The 17640-nt window shown below is 42.0% G+C and overlaps 1 protein-coding gene and 1 long non-coding RNA gene across 3 annotated transcripts in view; both read left to right on the forward strand.

Moving 5' to 3' along the window:
* Positions 1 to 6386: 6386 nt before the first annotated feature.
* LOC109969205 (uncharacterized) lies at positions 6387 to 9402 on the forward strand. The gene is made up of 3 exons (XR_002276235.1): positions 6387 to 6473; positions 8332 to 8416; positions 9283 to 9402. It is a non-coding gene; the product is annotated as an uncharacterized LOC109969205 (long non-coding RNA).
* Positions 9403 to 9888: 486 nt separating this feature from the next.
* The window catches only part of cpne5a (copine Va), a 71149-nt gene continuing 63397 nt past the window's right edge, over positions 9889 to 17640 (forward strand). For both annotated transcript variants that reach the window (XM_020619362.1, XM_020619371.1), the window contains exon 1: positions 9889 to 10290. In XM_020619362.1, coding sequence (XP_020475018.1) covers positions 10181 to 10290 — 110 coding nt within the window. In that variant the 5' untranslated portion in view covers positions 9889 to 10180. The remainder of the gene's footprint in view (positions 10291 to 17640) is intronic.

The raw sequence follows: 17640 nt of genomic DNA on the forward strand, positions 1-17640 counted from the left end.
GGAATCACATAAATCATGCTGTCATACATGTATGTGCTCACTCCAGAGACGGGGGTTCAATGATCTGAAGGTGATGATCATCTCCTTATTCATTCTACATCAGTGGTATTTGAGCACATGCAACAAGAACATGGCACTCTATATTTATCTAGTTTGTTGGCAGATGACTTTTGATAATATTTGTGGGTGTATGCTGTAATGATAGTCCTCCGTTGTGTCTCTCCGGCTGCACCTGCATGTGATCTCTGTGTGGGAGGAATCCTGCTATTTCTCCTCAGTGAGCCATTGGTGGTACACTGTGTCTTACCGTGGCAATGTTCACATATCACTGGCCGTTTATTAATTTCCATCCATACTGCGCACAGTGCACAAGGGATATATGCAGTGATTTGCATGGATATAGCTTTGAGAAACCACTGTAATGAAAGTCTCTCCCACCCACGATGAAAAGCAAACTTGGATCAGGGGAAGGAGGGGAATGTCTCGACGCCTCCTGGCATCACAAGGGCAGGAGGCTACAATGGTGCAGCATTTAAGATGAGATCCACTGCTTGTTGAACAAACTGATGAGGTCAAATGCTCTGAGAAGGGCCTGCCTTTTCATTTCTCCCTAAAGACTGTACACCAGTCTCAGCCATGGCTGTGATGCCACTGCTACTTAAGGCAGTTTTTATTAAGCATCTAAATCATCCTTACTTCATTAGAGATGAGCAGCGGAGTCGCTGAGTTTCAGTCAACACAAACTAAATTGCTTCAGTTTGCATCCTGAGGTAGAATGATTAGTGGGCATGTTGCTGCTGCATGAAGAAGCGGAAATGGAAAATTTAGATGATGCTGTGGCCTGGGATTCGGTGCGTGAACCAGTGATACATTTCTCTCAGGTTTCCTGCCTCTGAGGTAATTGAGTTCATTTTCTTTTATTGATTGACACTGGACACCATGCTGTTTGCAGTTCATACTGTGATAATGAAGGAATTTTTTGATTTTTTTCCTCCTGGAAATAAATATTAGCCTAACACAGTGGAAGCTGCCAAGTGTATATTTTTTAGAGTGAGAATGTTTTTGCAAATAGATGAGACACTGTCTCACACTAGGGCATGTCTGAGAGCTAGCTTGGTGTTAATGTTTGCCATGTGATGCTGGTGATATTCCCACAAGTACAGTAATAAAAGTGTTTGCATTGTTGTATATATATCTTTTGAAGACCAAATGGAGTTTTAAACCTTGACAGAAGGAAATATTTTAACTGCTTGAGGTTTAAGGGTTGATTTTAAAGTTATGATTAGGCCATGTTCAGACTCAGTTTTAAAGGTGTGAAAATATGCAGTCCTCTCCATTCATTTCTATGTGAGATTGTGTTCACCACAGCCGGTACCAGCACCGCAGGGGGCTCTGGCAAAACATGCAGCCCCGTGCTGTGAAAATGTTGGATCTGTTTCAACTCTTGCTGCACCGGAGGGTGGCATAATCTAGCAAAGGTGCTGCCATGACCATTCACGTATGTTAGACGGTTGGAACGTGGACACCCACGTGAAGAGGACCTTTTTGTTTATCTTATTAACATGTGCATTCACATGCGCATTCACTGCTTTTCACTGCTTTTCACTTTCGAATTTGGGTCATTAACACATCATAATGACACATCACGCATTTTCATTAGTTAGGGTACTGGATGTTAAACAGTACTTTTTTAAAACTATCAATGTGGACACACTGGTGGTAGAAATTGGTGCTAACATGGAGTAGGCTATGTTAGCAGCATGGCTAACCAAAACACAATGGAAACCCACATGCTGGAAATGTGAATGAAAGCCACTCACACCACCCCTACACTTGGTCTGAATGCTCACTTAGTGCAGAGCCCAGGAGGGGACATAGGGAGGAAAAATGTTTTTCCTCTTTTGGGCTCTGTATCTTAGAGTTTTTTTTTTTTTTTCAAAATTGCAATTTCTGATTTTCTGACCACTTGGGAGCAGCAGATACAAGCTGTAAACGCAACTCTCAGCTTGCTCTGGTTTTGGTTTCCACCACCTCCTGAGGAAAATGTCTGGCTTTTCACCATATAGTGTCTAACTTTGGCTGTCTGCCATTTGGTGCTGAGTAGGTGGTGTACTGTGAACTAAAACAGTAATGTTTCAGGCCAGAAAACCAAAACAATGGGCTGAAAGACTCAGTAATGTTTTGCAGAGCTGAGGAGAACTTAAGGGTTGATAAATTAGCTATGGCTTCATCACCATGGGAGAACAACTGTCTTCAAGTATAAAAATTCAAAAATGTGTTTGTGTTTGCTGACAAGAATGTGTTTCTGAATTCTTTCTGGGGAAAACAGGTCAGACCTGTCAGTTTTGTGTTGCTTTTTTTGTTTTTGTGACATTTTCACTTTTGCAGCCTTTTGAAGATATTAAGACTTTTTTCATTAATCCTTCCTACATGTCTGTTTCTGTCAAACTTCAGCCTGGAAGAGGAGCAGCTCTCTTTTATTTTGCAGCAGAAAATTCCTGGGTTTAAAAATTGTGATTGTCTTGACTGTGTTACATAATATTTTTAAGGATCCTCTCAGTCCTCTCAGGAGCTGTCAAAACACTGATGTGCCTTATGAAGTTTGACCTCAGATGATTGCCCAAAGCTCACTTAGAGAGATTTCATACTTGTGAATTCATTTCATAGGTGAGGCGACTGCCTGACCTTCTGAAAATAACCTGCTATTTAAAGGGGCACTCCACTAATTTTATATGCCAAAGTTAATTTACCAGTCAAAGTGAGTACTCAACCCTATCACCAGAAGAGGACATCAGTATCAGATAGCATTGCAAAACCCTAGATTACAGTCAATAAAACCTTTGGTCAACCATGAAAGTCAGCAAGAGTCTTCCAGCAAACAGTACTAAGATGCATTTACATGTATTTACTTTACCAAAAATAATGTAACAGAATGAGAGTCACAGGTTTTCATCACAATGCCTTCTTTACAATTGGCCACGGATATGTCAGGTGACAGCCAGTCTGGAGCCTGTATAGACTGCAGCCACACACTGAGACAAAAACATCTGGCAAGGCAAGAGAAACGCAGCCCTGTGAGCTACCACTGGATGATAGCAGCTAATTAGAAAGCTTTCTCTTCCACTCAAGGGGCTGTCTTATGATTAAGAGAGCCTAATGAATATGTATTTGACGTGAGCAGTGGGGATAAATGGATCTAGGTCAGGCTGCTGGTGGATGATGAGTTGCCTGTGAAGTGAAGCAAGGGGACATGTGGCAACACCGTGCTACTCAGAGAAACTCTCAAGGGGCATACAGATGTGAAGGACCTCAACTTTTCTAGATTATGTCACTAACAAATTTATGGGCTGTTGGTGTTCAGAGGAAGGCAGCTCATCCAGCCAAGGAGCCCCCAAATAACTTCTCTGGGGACCATTTCTGTCTATTAGGGCAACTGGATGCACTGATCTGCTTGCTCGGCAAACAGAGTGTGAAAAAGACATTTCTATAAAGATGGCGTATAGTGATGTCACGTGTTGGCAGAGCTCAGAGATGCTCTTAATGTTGTAATTTGTAATAAGAATATATGCAAACCCTTCCAATTCTGTGAAGACAAATTCGGTGCAATTCAGTTTTATTTTTACAGTGCCAGTTCACAAAAACAATCATCTCAGGGCATTTTACATAGTGAGGTCTAGACCTTATGGTATTATTGGGAAAATCCCCCTAGAGCCAGCACTTGGCAACAGTTAGGAGGAAAAACCCTCTTTGATGGAAGAAACCTCCAACACATCCAGGGTCTTAGTGGGCAGCCTTCTGCCTCAGCCAGTTGGGGTGAGTGGATGGAGGAAAAGAAAGAAAAGCTTCAGGACACAACAAACAAACCAACACTGGGCAGGTTAATGTGGCAGGTAACTGCTCATCAGAAACATACAGATCCAGAGCCAGGTATACCTGCAGAAAGGCACAAGGAGAGAGAGAGAGAGAGAGAGAGGACACTACAGGAGAGAGGAGATACACAGTTAGTGACATGTAATGGTGGCATATAAAAATGAAATGGAGAGGGTAGGGGAGGAGAGGAGAGGACCTTTACTACTAAGAAATCACTTTGGTTTATAACCTTAGCATTAATAATACAATTGGCCCAACAAGCTCAGTTTAAAGTTAAAGTTTGTTTCAATGTGAGGTGGAAGAGAAAAGACCTGTGTGCCAAACAGCAGAGTCTTGTCACAGATACCTAACCAACTGATCTGTCAGAAGATATGACGAAACACCCCATGTATTATTTTTATTAAAATGAGCAAGACTTTTTTTCTCCAGCTTCCAATCACACTTGTGAATTATGAAATGTTCTATCATTCTTGCATGCTTGACAGCTCTCGGTAAATCCTATGATTTCTTTGTTTTTTCCTTTTGAAGTAAAAGGATTTGAATGCATTATCCCATGTTACATATGCAGCACTTCACAGCAAAACCACAGAGGACCAAATCAGTGATCCTGAGCTTTTCAAAGCATACTTACATAACTGCAACTGTACCTGTGACCATAATCTACACTCATTATCACTGGAGGCTTTCTGAGATTCACACCACAAAGAGATTAACTGTGTGAATTCTGCATGAGATTGCAGCCAGAACATACAGTACACATATCTGCACTCTATAACAAGAAATACCTCCACTTTACAAGTCCACTGTTTCCTGTCACCACACTCCAGTATTTCAGTGATGGCGGTGGGAGCACCTGCAAACATCATATTTCATGGTGTTCAATGAGTTAACGGGCGAGTCTCTACACAGTGATGTAGATACATACTGGAACTGTCAGGCATATATGCACATCCCCAACATAAAATGTTCTGTCCTGTGATGCCCTGTCGTTGTCTCACCTCTTCATTTTCTCTCTCACACAAAAGATGAATGAGCTAAAATCTCACACCGTTGCTCCCTGCATGCTCGATGAAACTCTGTGTGCAGTGGAGCAGTGCGGCACTAAACATTGCTTTTCAGATGAGTTCATTTGTTTTCTGTACTGTTATGTATGACTGGAGAATGACTACTGTTCCTCACATTGTAACCTGAACATCATTGTGACTGAGGGATTTAATGCTCCCCGTGTCCCTGTCTTCAGAGAAGCCAAGGCGCTGACAAAGTGACGGGATCATCCGAAGTGGAGAATGACAAATGGGTTTCCAGCTCAGCACAGGAGCATTGTTGATTTATATCATGGATGAATGAGAACAGAGCTTTTTTCTTAAGGTTATTTTTGGTATATTTCTTGTGTTATTTCCTTGCCATTGTTTATGACCTTTGCCCTAGCCAACTTTTTGGTTCTCTGTCTTCCTCCTTGTTGGAGACCTTGCAGTTTCTGGAGAGTCACTGAGTAATACCCCTAGACCAGGACTGTATTTCACACCTGAAATTATTGTAGAGAAACTAAATTTAGTTTCTGGTTCCTGCAGTTGAAACACTGGTATAGTTCTTGATCTATCAACACTGAACTTTTCATAATTGCACAAAATGTTTAAACCAAAAATGTTCCATTAAAAATGAGAAAAATAAACATGAATGGAGTTATGGAACAGTTACATAAAGAATCACTGAAAAAATGCCTAATAGCAGATAAATGAAAAGTTGCTTGACAAAAAGCACAAACAGAAGAGATCTTGGTAACTGCAAGATGTTCCTCTGTCAGTATGTTACTTGTGATTTTCCACTGTTGCTGTCTGATACCAGTGGGCTGCAAATGTCTGCCTTCAGCTGCTAAATTGTGTGTCTGAGCATCATAACGCTATTTATTCTCAGCTGGAAAAGAGACATACTGAAATTAAATGCATTCATTCAGGAGTCAGTAGGTTTGTCTGCTTGAACACAAACTTTGCCACAGTTGACAGACTTGTCCTTGAAAAGGGTCTGCTTTTCACCAGAGATGGTGAAAACTGAAACAAAACATAAAACTAAAACCAACAAAATTCCTCTACTGGCAACAATCATGTAGAGAATTCATATCCATTATTTCACGGTACATTTACAGTATGTAGCTTCGCAGATGTTCATTTCAAAGGAGATGCATTGAATATTTTCTGCAGAGAAAAGAAGATGGTTTTGTGTGCGCTCAGTCTTTATTCTAAGGCTTTTCATTAAATAGGAAATGCCTGAAGCATCCAGATGCACATGCTGCAAATTCTCTCTCTCCCCTCTCATGAAATGCTTTTCTGTACATCATAACCTTCTTCAGTGGAACAAATATCCAGATAATTGCTTAAGTAAATGTTGTAGATATCCTCATCCGCCTCATCTGGCAACACTGCAGCGCGAGCATAGGCTACTTACCAACGAAGAAGAAAAGCAAATCATATAGTTTGTGAAAATAATTGTTGAGTGTAAATTTTGGTTCATACCAGACAAATAGGTTATTATTATTTCGGAGGCTTGCAAACAGCTCTGAGTTTACTGAGCTACGTTTTGAGGAGCAACGCACTGCAGGGTAACAGGTAAAACCACATGTTGTAGGCGGAATATGTCCAAATCCCTGAGGTCATGAATGTGGCTAACACAGCGCTGCAAGGGAATGTGACCAAATCCCTGAGGCCATGAATGTGGCTAACACAGCGCTGCAAAGCAGTTTAAAACAGCGGAGAGTTATCCGACCAGCGCAGGAGTTTCCTTTATTAGTGTATATGTTTATTTTTTCATTATATTCTTAAATACCCAGTGTCAATCTAAAGTCGCTGAAAAACTGTAAAATGGCGCTAGTGTGATACCTGTTGTTGCCAGTAGGTGGCAGAAGCAGCTGAGTAATGTCAGTGAACGGCACTGTAAGTTAGTTTATATGTAGCGAAGAGCTGCGGCAAATTATGGTTAGGCTATGCCGATAGTGATGTGTATGGTGCCATATTTTTGTTTTTTTTTTGTGTTGATCCCACTTTTGTTAAATATGGATATATAGACCTAGGAAGTCTTAGCTTCACACAAAGTCTGGACACGAGGACTCTGCTAGCAAGACATTAACTGAAAGCCTTTGTGTTAAGATAAACCTGCAGCTTCATTTTTACTCTACAAACACGGGAATAGTATCAGTGTTTTCACCATAGCTCTTGAGAAGAATGCAAAATGTTTTCTTAAAGTCTGCTCCAGGTGATAGGATACGAATGTTAAATATACACACTAGCATTATAGTAGTGTATATCGATTGGCTATAGTATATACCCATCCATCATATTTTTATTATAGGCCTATAAAGTGTTACATAGTAGCCTAACCGCTGTCAACCTAATGTAACAGAATATGTTTTTCCTTAAAACTGCTGAGTGCTACAAAGTTGTACCAAAGGAAAACTGCACTTCCTGAAAATAATCAGTTACACTTACCAATACACAATTAAATGTGCCACAGAATCAATGAGCATAGCTATGGGAGTTCCAGGTTTAATGATGCTTGACCCATCATTTGGCTCCAAAGAGGGGACTCAGGCCATGCTGTCATAAATCTTCAGGACCTCATAATGAGCAACACCACTTTCCAGTCCTAACCTAAAATGCACATCCAATGATCGCATAGACACCATTACACGGGCAAAATGCAGACTGATAAATACAGTCACAGGACAGCCCAAGCCCCCTGTTTGCTTGCAGAGACCAAGATGGCTGTCAGTGTTAGGTATAACGACCCTTTCTTAACCCACCTGTTATGTTCATTTCTCAGGAACAGCAGTGATGTTCCTAGGTTAATTTTAGCATTTCTAACCATTTCAATCACTATTTAGTGCAATGGTGTTCTTTACCTCCCACAGATTATGGTTCAATGAGGATAATGCACTCATTTTTTTCTATAAAAAAATGCATGTAAAAACTTTTTTAATGTACATTGGAAAGACCTACATATAAAATACATTATTTTTACATGACATTGATTTTTTTTAACATTTTGAAATCTTTTCTTTTGATGAAGTGATGTTGATAAATAAACATGAGACACCTCTTCTGTTCAGGGTCTAATTGACCCGAACAGTATCTTTGTAATATAAACATGCAGGGGGAGGTTGCAAATATGTGAAATGAACCATTTTCAATTTATATGTTGATTACAACTATTACGCCAAGCAGAAAAAGTTATACTAATAGCAGCCCCTCTGAAAAAGTTCTAATAATATTATCAGTAAGCCCCTCTTGACCAGTGTCAACTGGGATTGGCTCCAACCCCCTTGCGACGGGTGGATATCAGCAACCCTAATTTAAATTTTGTGTGGGTGTGAGAGTGCAGGCAAGTCTACAGGGTCATTAGGTGGGCACCTTCTCCATAACTACTTACTGTAAATGTAGTAACTATAAACCTTTTTTCTTGTTGCTGTAGGCTAATTGTCCCTGCAGACCATGAGCGGTGTTGGAGATTGTACCTCCTCCCTCCTCCCTCTACTGATGCTGAGCAGATCTGAGTGGTACCACTGCTCACACACACACACACACACACACACACACACACACACACACACACACATACACACACTCCCTGCAGAGAGGGTTACAACAGGGTTCATATAATTACACTCCTACCACAGCTATAGCATGTGGGGTGTGTGCGGAAGGGAACCTCTCTGCAGGTGGTGGGGAACAGCGCACTGAGAAGAGCGGAAAATCCACCAACTAAGGGCCGCTGTGGATCTGATTACTGAGTGAACATGACTACTGATGAAGCTGTGTCCAAAATGTGTAGCCCTCATTGCCCAATCAGCTCAAGTCCCACTCCTAGGTGTGTAAATGTAGCTAGACCTCCCACAGTGCCTGGAGAGAGATGGACAGCCTGTAGCACGGGCCATGTGTAATTTCTGAGGCTGCATGAGTGAATATACATATGGAACATTTCTATGAATTTAAGTGCACAGCATAGCTCACAAGGCTGGCTGTATAATTGTGTGTAGATGATTTGGAGAGAGTTTTTATGTGAGAGCAGGTAGTTTTTTACCACTGATAACTGTGTGAATAGTTCCAGGGGACGTGGGGAGTGATGTAGAGTGATTTCTTAAAAAGCACTCTACAAGATGGAAACAATTGTTCTGCACAGTGGTTCCCTTCTCAGAGATTTCCTGGTAGTTGGTCCAGTGATTGATGAGAAATAACACACTCACGGTTGTACAGCCATCTCTGTGAACAGAGACATAATACAGCCACTTATCATACCATCACAACTAAATGCCTACTCCCAACTCTTACCATAACCCTAATATGTTTTAACCTGCTGTCATGTCACAGCAGTTTTCTTTAGAATTTTTCATGTAACAGGTTGAATTCCTCCACATTTCACTAGGCTGTTCAGTCGTAAAAACGATGAGAGGGAGATGGAGTTCCCCTGGCAGCGTCTCCCAGTGATGAATGGGTGCCAAGGGAAAACAAACGTCACGTTTTATTGGCAAAATAAACAGGAATGGAAGCTGCGACTGAAGCTGGAGTTTTTGGAGCTGTCCAGGTGCTGAAACACTGTAGCACCAAGTTGCCTTTCAGTTCCTAAGAAGAGCTAGTGGCTCTGGAACTGATAAGGGTAATTTTAACACTAGATAAACGATTCATCCGTTGCATGTCAAGTAAAGGTTCAGTTTGACTGTTTTATTTTGTCAGCGGTAATTTTACTTGTGCAGGGAACTCCCATTGGAGCTTCCTTCAACCAAACCAGCACGAAAAGAAAACTGCTTGTTTAGTTCAATCAAAACGTTTCACCCATATCCACTTGTTCTAAAAGGAGAGGGGAGAAAATAAATCAAAAGCTATATTCTCATTTGTTAGAGGCCATTAAAACTAATTTGGACCAAAATGATGATCCCCCCCACCCCCGGACCACAGATCAATAGCATGAATCTACAACGAGTGCCAGTCACAGCCCTGCGTGTAGGAGAATGCAGACAGGAGGGGTGGAGTTCACAGCTTTTACTTTTCAAACGCTCCTCTGGCAGAAGAGCTCATTCTTTGCCTGGAAAACAGCGGAGTTGGCGCTGATGCGTCCTGGCATGTGATCCCAGTTTACAGACATCAGCCGCCTCGCCGCTGCAGCTTCCCATTAAACTTTCCATGCTCATCCAGTGGAGAGCACATAGGAGGTTTGTTTGGACCGTATCCGCTCGATCGTTCGTTGCGCTCCGGTTCTCCACCGTCGGCTCTCCACGTTCAGAGTCACTCGCGCGGCCCCGGGAGCTGGCCTGGGTCTCGCGCGCATGGAGGGAGACGTCATGGACAAAGTGGAGGCCACGGCGACGGTCCGAGACTTCGACACCATCAGTGGGAGCATACCGGCCACCAAAGTGGAGATCACCGTGTCATGCAGGTGAGTCCACTCCGATGCTGCCATCTCTGCGTCAGGTTTGTGGAGCTGTGCGCGCTTTGGATGCGTTTTGCCGCGAGAAGAATGGACTCTATTATGATGGGCGTGTCAATAAATATTTGAGTGCTTAAAAACCCCTCAAAGCCTTAACGTTACTATGTGTCAAAACCATTTTTTGGAAGAATTAGGCCTAAAAAGTTTACAATAGGTAAAATGACAACGCAGTAGGCGAGGTAAAATCATCGCTCTGCTATAAAGACATATACAAGTGGAATATTTTCAAATTTTAGAGGCTTCCTTTTGAATTAAAAATTATTCAACGCCTAGTTTGCATTGCCATCACAACAGTGTCTATAAATTTCCCCAATCTCAATTAAACAACGCGTTACAAATCTGACCATCTCTAAACTTTTACGTTTTTACCCCTAAAGACTTAGGGCTTGGTGTCTTTTAAGGTAAATCCCCTTCTCCCCCAGTGAGCCTCTTGGGTCCACGGCGTGTGTGTGTGTGTGTGTGTGTGAGTTTTGAGCGCGCCAAATCGCGTGCCACAGGAGATGTCACCCTCATAGAGTTTGTTTGCGTGCTTGTGAGGTTTCCCCTGAGGCAGCGAGCCTTGTTTGAAGCTTTGTAGCTCCTGAAACGACACTGGTTTGTCACTGAAACCACAGGACCAAAATTTGCAGTAAACATTTCCTCCCACGTTGTCCAGTGCCTTTTAATGGAATTCCTCTGCCCCCAAATCCCAAAATTCAACGAAGATGACAAGTGCCTCGCTGGATAGGGTGGGGCTGTAGGTGGAGCCACAACGCTGCTGCAACACATAGTGGGTTTATATAGGTCGAGAAGGACAGTTGGAACAATTGTAACGTTTCTTATGCAAATTGGTTTTAATTAATGTTTCCATGGCATCCCCAGCTGTGCCTCATATTGCCCTCACCCACGGTGTTTATCTGTACCTTATGCATACATTAGTGTTATGTGCATGATGATGTTCCCTTGTGTGCTGCTGTTGAAACTGATCCTGTAGAGATTTCGGAAATGAGTGTACCTACAGCCACAGGACAGAGATCTGTCAACTAAATATGCTGCTGCCATCGTTTTTCTCTGTCATCTGTATTCATCTAAATTTCCATTCCCTCAGGCAGTTATTTAGAGGTGGAAATGATTGTTTATCTCCTTGAAAACACTGCTTTGTCATTACTTTGAAATTGTGAAGTAGTTCAAGAAACCCAGTATTGCTGTTGCTCTTGCAGGTGGCTTCATATATTTTATATGTGGCCTTATATATTTACCTCTCCCAAGGAGTTTTTGCTGCCGTTTGTTTGTTCACAGCTTAACAAAAAAAAGTTCTGAATGGATTTTGATGAATGTTTTTTGGAGAGGTGGGGTATGGCTCACCAAAGACTTTTTTACATTTTGGTGGTGATCCAGGTCATCATCCCAGATCACTTTTTTTTAATGGCATTATGGGGAACTGGAGATGCTCTGGTGGAGGTTTGTGCTCTCTGAGCGCTGCCTAGTTTGGAAATGAATTAGTCCCAAGTCAGTCAACCTTTGTGAAGCAGAGGATGGCTCAGATGTGAGGAGGGACATCATTTAACCCTATTGTAGGACTCTGTGCTTATGTAATTAACATAATGTGTGAAGAACTGAACAAGAGTGTGTGTCTGTGATGAGCTTGTGTGTGGACTGTGAAGCTTAGGTTGTGTGTGTGCATGTCTTTTATCTACTGTGGGGCATTTGTTGTGAGTAGCAGCTGGACTTGTGTTATTTCCCTCTTGGTACACACTTGTTTTTTTTCCTCAGACCTTATGCTGCAGTCTGTGTTGATGCCCTCAGGCTATGTTGATCTGCAGCTCTTTTGTTTGTCATTAATGTCTCTCCAAACCAATACTGGCTCCAGGACACAGTTTGACAGAGAAGAAAAAAATATCATTCCAGCTCTCACTGGCCCTTGAAACATTGTCTGCTTTAGATGTGCAGACATCAGGTCCTGCCTGTTCTTCTTTGTGACCTATGGAGATTGCTACAGTAACTCAGGTCTAACCTCTGAGGGCAGCTTCAGCGATCAAGCACTGGACAGCTCAAAAGTCAAACACGACATGGGCTACACACCCATGCGTGCAGCCATTCCTCCCACATATCAGTAAGTGTGTATTTGGCCCATCCAGATGAAGCAAACAGAAACAATGGGTGCCATGTGGGTGAGAGGCACAGGCTCCACAACTCTGTGTAATTGATTTAGCAAGCCTGAAAGGTCTGAGATTGCAGCATACATGGAATTGAATTGCGGTGTGCAGCCTTACAGGCATTCTCATAACCCTCTGCCAGTACGGCAGCAAGCCCCCTGACAGACTGGAGGGACTGGAGCAGACAGCGCCTTATCAAAATAAAGGCATATCGCCGTGAGAACACATTGTTTCCTGTCTATGCCTCTGAGTGGGTTTGCTCACAGGTCAGCGCTGAGCTGAGCCCAGAGCATCTGCTTCTTAGGTGCGAGGGCTGCTCTCCAATGCAACGATAAGATGGTTCTTCAGACTCAAGTGGCCTCTGTTCCTACTGTACATCTGCCATGCCGAACATATGCCAGTGAATACAGTTCAGTGGGTTAGGCCCGGTGGTCTCCAGGTGATTTTAAAGACTTTATCACACCTTTTATGGGGCAGTAATGATTGTGTTCATTAATTAATATTTAAGCAGCTTTGATGAATATTTCATATGTTGTCTATGTGCTTTGCTTTAATTATGAACAAAGCAGTAAAAGTGAATCCTTGTGGTTTGTACAGTGTGCCCTCTCTGTATCACAGCTTAACAGACCGTCTCAGAGTAGCCAGACACAATGGCTTAAGGGAAGCTGGGACTTTAACTCTGTGGTTCCACTGTGAAGTACATTCTTAGAAATGAGTGTGCACAGACAAAAACCACAAGGTCCCTAAAGGCTTGACACATGGATCTTCATTTAACAAATACATTTTATTTCTGTGCTTCTCTTTGGCTCGTCACAGTGCACATCCAAGTGCAGCAGGTTAGTAATGAGTGGGAAATGCGCAGTTTACTGCCTCTGCCTTTGTGATTAGAGAGAGGGAGGAGATTCACGCTTCGGTTTAACAACCCTGACAAAGGTTTACAACCTTTATCACAACAGAGTGAGAGAAAAATCATTTCTTGCTTCTAAAAGATTACTTTTTGGCATCTCATTTTTCAGGTAGTCACATCCAGAGGAGATAGAAGCCATAGAAATGAGCAGGGTGATTTGATAAAAAGCCCAGATTCAGATAATGTATCATGGTAAGTACATGATACACTTTAGTCAAACAAAACCACCAGGCACAAGGACGTAGTGTGAATTTTTATTGCGCTCCCATTTGAAAACAGATCAACAGAGGGCGTATTATAAAAATTTATTGGTTTTTTGCAACATGTCAGAACACACCACAGGTACGCAGTTAAAAGTGAAATCAGCTGACAAAGCCACCCTCTCTTCCACTGAGCTCAGCCTCCCGCCTGACAGCATGAATGCTGAACTTCATCAGCCCCCATTGCTCATTTCATCAGTGTGAAGATGCTGCACCTTGCCGAACCCCTGTTGCTTCAGAACTTGCTGTAACCATTCGTTTGTTCTGATAGACTGTTAAACTAGGCTAGGAGGATCTAACTCAACCAGGCCACTCCGCTCCTGAGGGATTCATTACCTGACTGCCAGCATCCTGTGACAAATGCTCACAGGAAAGGATCCCTGGCACACAAGGCTACTGAATGCTGTCCCCTGAGGTCAGTCTGAAAACTTGTGGCATGCTTCTTTATCTGAACTCTTCCTGAGGCAATCATTGCAGCAGAGGGGGAGGCCTAATGAAATCATCAGGATGATTAGGATGTGTGGCGTCTCTCCTCGGTCTGTCAGAAACAATTGCTTGAGCAGAGCAATTGGGATTCAAGCTGTGTAACCAACCTATTGTTTATTCAAGTGCATTGTTATGGCCTGTAACTCTGCTCTTGTTGTGTTAAATAGCTGATGTAGCTGCTGATCTTATTCAGCCTTAGTTAATCATAGAATCAAACCCTTTGACCTGGTTTTTATGCTTGAAATGTCCTTTTGTTTTGGTGTGGCAGGGAACGTGTTTGAATTGAACTAGTTTGCATTGTGCAAGAGCATAAAATATTAATAAAAGATCTGTCTGACCGGGTAGAGAAATTTCAATTTGCAGTATTTTATTGTGCTTTCTGGGTTAAGACCGACCAGGGGTGAACTAGCAGCTTTTGTCTCTCAGGATGGCACATGTCTCTGATGTGTCACATTTGTTTTAGGGATTGAGGCTGAGAGACAGGAGGGTGCCAAGAGGAAGCAGATTTTTTTTTAACCCCCGCCCAATTTTGGGGATGTTAAGTTTGCAGCAGGCAAGTATCACAGGTCTATGAAGCGGATAATTATGCATGAACCCTCTGATACAGTGAAAATGAGTTTGGATCCTAGACACTTGGCTTGTCGCGGTGGCAGTGTTATTAATATATTCTCATTTGGGTTGTATGAGAGCAGAGAGGGATCCCATGGAAACACAGCTGTGGTGCCATGCCAGTGGCTTATAACACTTTGCATGGTCCCTCTGTCATCTAAAAGTGTTGATTGGAATGACAGGAAGGAATCAAAGCGGGTCCCTCTTGGCTCAGATGTATCAAGCCGATTTTGTCACTGTTTTCAGAGATGCTTGAGGGTCAGCAGAGTATGTTAGTGAAATTCTGTGTCAGGGGATGCTTGACCTAACATCAAAGCTTGTCTGGGAAATGTGAGAGCTGGTGGCAGATTTGTACAAATTGTGACAGGTTGCTCAGTGAAGATTTCACCACATAGTGTTGCGTATGCTGAAGGTCTTTCATTTGTTGACAGTCTTAGCTGAAGGGCCAAACAAGCTACTCATTGTCTCTTATTGTCCTTTCTGTAGTCATGTGTAACTTTTCTGGTAGATACATTAGTATTGTGCTATCTTTTCTAGCCAGAAGGGACATTTCTGCCTGTGTGTGTGTGCCTTTGCTACAAAGATATGCATCAAGCTAAAACATCAGGTTTGATAGGTAAAAATACAGTTATTTTTCACTGTTGGCTTATCAGTCAACATGTGTCATCGAAAATATTGCTTTGTATTTCTGTTGGACGTCTTCAGAAGGAAAATGAAAGGTGGTATCTATGACACAAGAGTTCAACACATGACATACTTGTTGCTTACAGGACAATAGGTGTTTTAAATTGTGAGATCACTGGTTGCTTTTGTGAGAACAAATTGTTATTTGGTATCAGGAATAGATCATTTGTGTTTTCTGCATTGCAGTGTCATGCTAGGAAAAAGAAAAGCTTGATAACAAAGTAACTAACAGGAAAAACACAAACTTACAAAATGTTGGTGGTTATCACAGCCGAGCTTTCAGAAAATTTCCATTCAGGTAGTTATGAATACCACATTAGTGGGTTGTTCAAGTGGACACACAGGCTAAAAATAAGAAAAAAGCAGGAGTGCTGTATTTACAAAAATACACAATTTTTAAAAAAATCCACTTGATAAACAAAAGTGCTGTTTGAAGAAAAGGGCCAAGGCAATGCAAACAGGAAACTCTGAATTCTAAATATAATAATATTACTTAATATTACATGGCCATCACCAGTGTGCTTCCTCTGAAAGCCTCAGTCAGGGTGTTGAGGTAAAATGAAAACATGGGCAGCTATGTAGCACAAAGGTGTGTGGACAGAGATGAGTGGGTAGGACCAACGATGATGACGATGTTGGAGAAAATACATTTTCAGGGCCTTTACAGTTTGTACATCCCGATTGGCCACATGGTTAAACTCACACACGTTTTGATCTGAAAGAGTTTCTCATGAAAGACTGAAAGTGTTGTACTCTTCTTGGCTTGTAAATCACAGATATGATCATGATTAATCTCTTAGCTGGTCAGGTCATCTTAAGGCTTAAAACCCCTTTTAGGCCCTAAGACTTGTATTTGTTTTGTTTTTTTTATTCTTTGTTTTGAAGACTTAGATTTGTTCAAATTCATATAGGTCTGTTGTTGTGCTCAGTGGTTGCTGTTTCTTTTGGATAAACGGCAGCTATGCTTCTCAGGCTGCGTGTAAGCAAACGCCTGCAGATGCTGCTCAGATATAATTGCACGTATGTTCTTTTATACTTATGGTGGAATGATGTGTCCATGAGAAAGCAATGTTATGATGATGTAGGAAATCAGGAAATCAAAATTTCACCTTGATGGCTGTATAAATAAAGATAAGACAATCCTTTATTGTCATTGTAACATGTACAATGAAATTTTAGAGTGACCTCCAGTCGGTACAGCAAAAGGAAAAAAAACATAACGTATGAAATAATACCATATAAAGAATTTAACTGCTAAAAAAATGAAATAAACAACAACCCCCCCAGCATTGACTGTGGTAACTGCTGTTGTGGTAAAAACTTTTCCTAAATCTACTGGTCCTTGATTTGATTGCTCTGAACCATCTACCTGACAGCAGCAGTTCAAAGAGTGAACGTCCTCTGGGTGTGAAGTGTCCTTAATGATGTTTTTTTGAGGCAGTGGGAACTGTGTAGTTCTTCCAGAGTGAGGGGAGGGCAGCTGGCGATCTCCTGGGCCGTATTAATGACCCTCTGGAGTGTTTTACTCTGAGTCACTGTGCTGCTGCTGTACCATACACATATGGTAAGGATATGTAAGGATGCTCTCAATGGAGCACCGATAGAAGGACACCAGCAGTCTCTGGGAGATGTTGTTCGTCCTGAGCACCCATAGGAAGTACAGTCCCTGCTGGGCCTTTTTAAGCAGTCCAGAGGTGTTCACGCCCCAGGTCAGATCCTCCTTCATATGGACTTCCAGAAAGCCGAAGGCCGGCACCCTCTCCACACGGTCCCTGCTGATATACAGTGGCAAGATGTCGGTTTTCTTCCTCCTGAAGTCGACAATGACCTCCTTAGTCTTTGATTTATTAAGGAGCAGATTGTTCTCTCTGCACCACACTATCAGCCTCTCCACCTCATCCCACCTCATAAACTAGTCAGATCTCTGATATAGAAATGAAAGAACTTGGAATTATCAGTTGTTAGGTATTTTTAGTCAGATAGATATTGGTTAGGTACTTGTATGAGAAATGTTTAGTGGAGATAGGATGTCTAGTTAGACTGTTAAATGCTTAGGCATGCTTATGAGTTTCTACAGGGTACATCTGGTCAAGGATAACTAGAGAGAAGAGTTGATGACTGTCAGCAGACAGGGTGTTTAATATTATTATTACGACGTGTATAACTGTAGCCTTAGCCATAATATGTTCTTATGTTTAAGTCACGACATGTTACTAGA

This window comes from Monopterus albus, unplaced genomic scaffold, assembly GCF_001952655.1.
Source record: "Monopterus albus unplaced genomic scaffold, M_albus_1.0 scaffold6.1, whole genome shotgun sequence".
Classification (NCBI taxonomy): domain Eukaryota; kingdom Metazoa; phylum Chordata; class Actinopteri; order Synbranchiformes; family Synbranchidae; genus Monopterus; species Monopterus albus.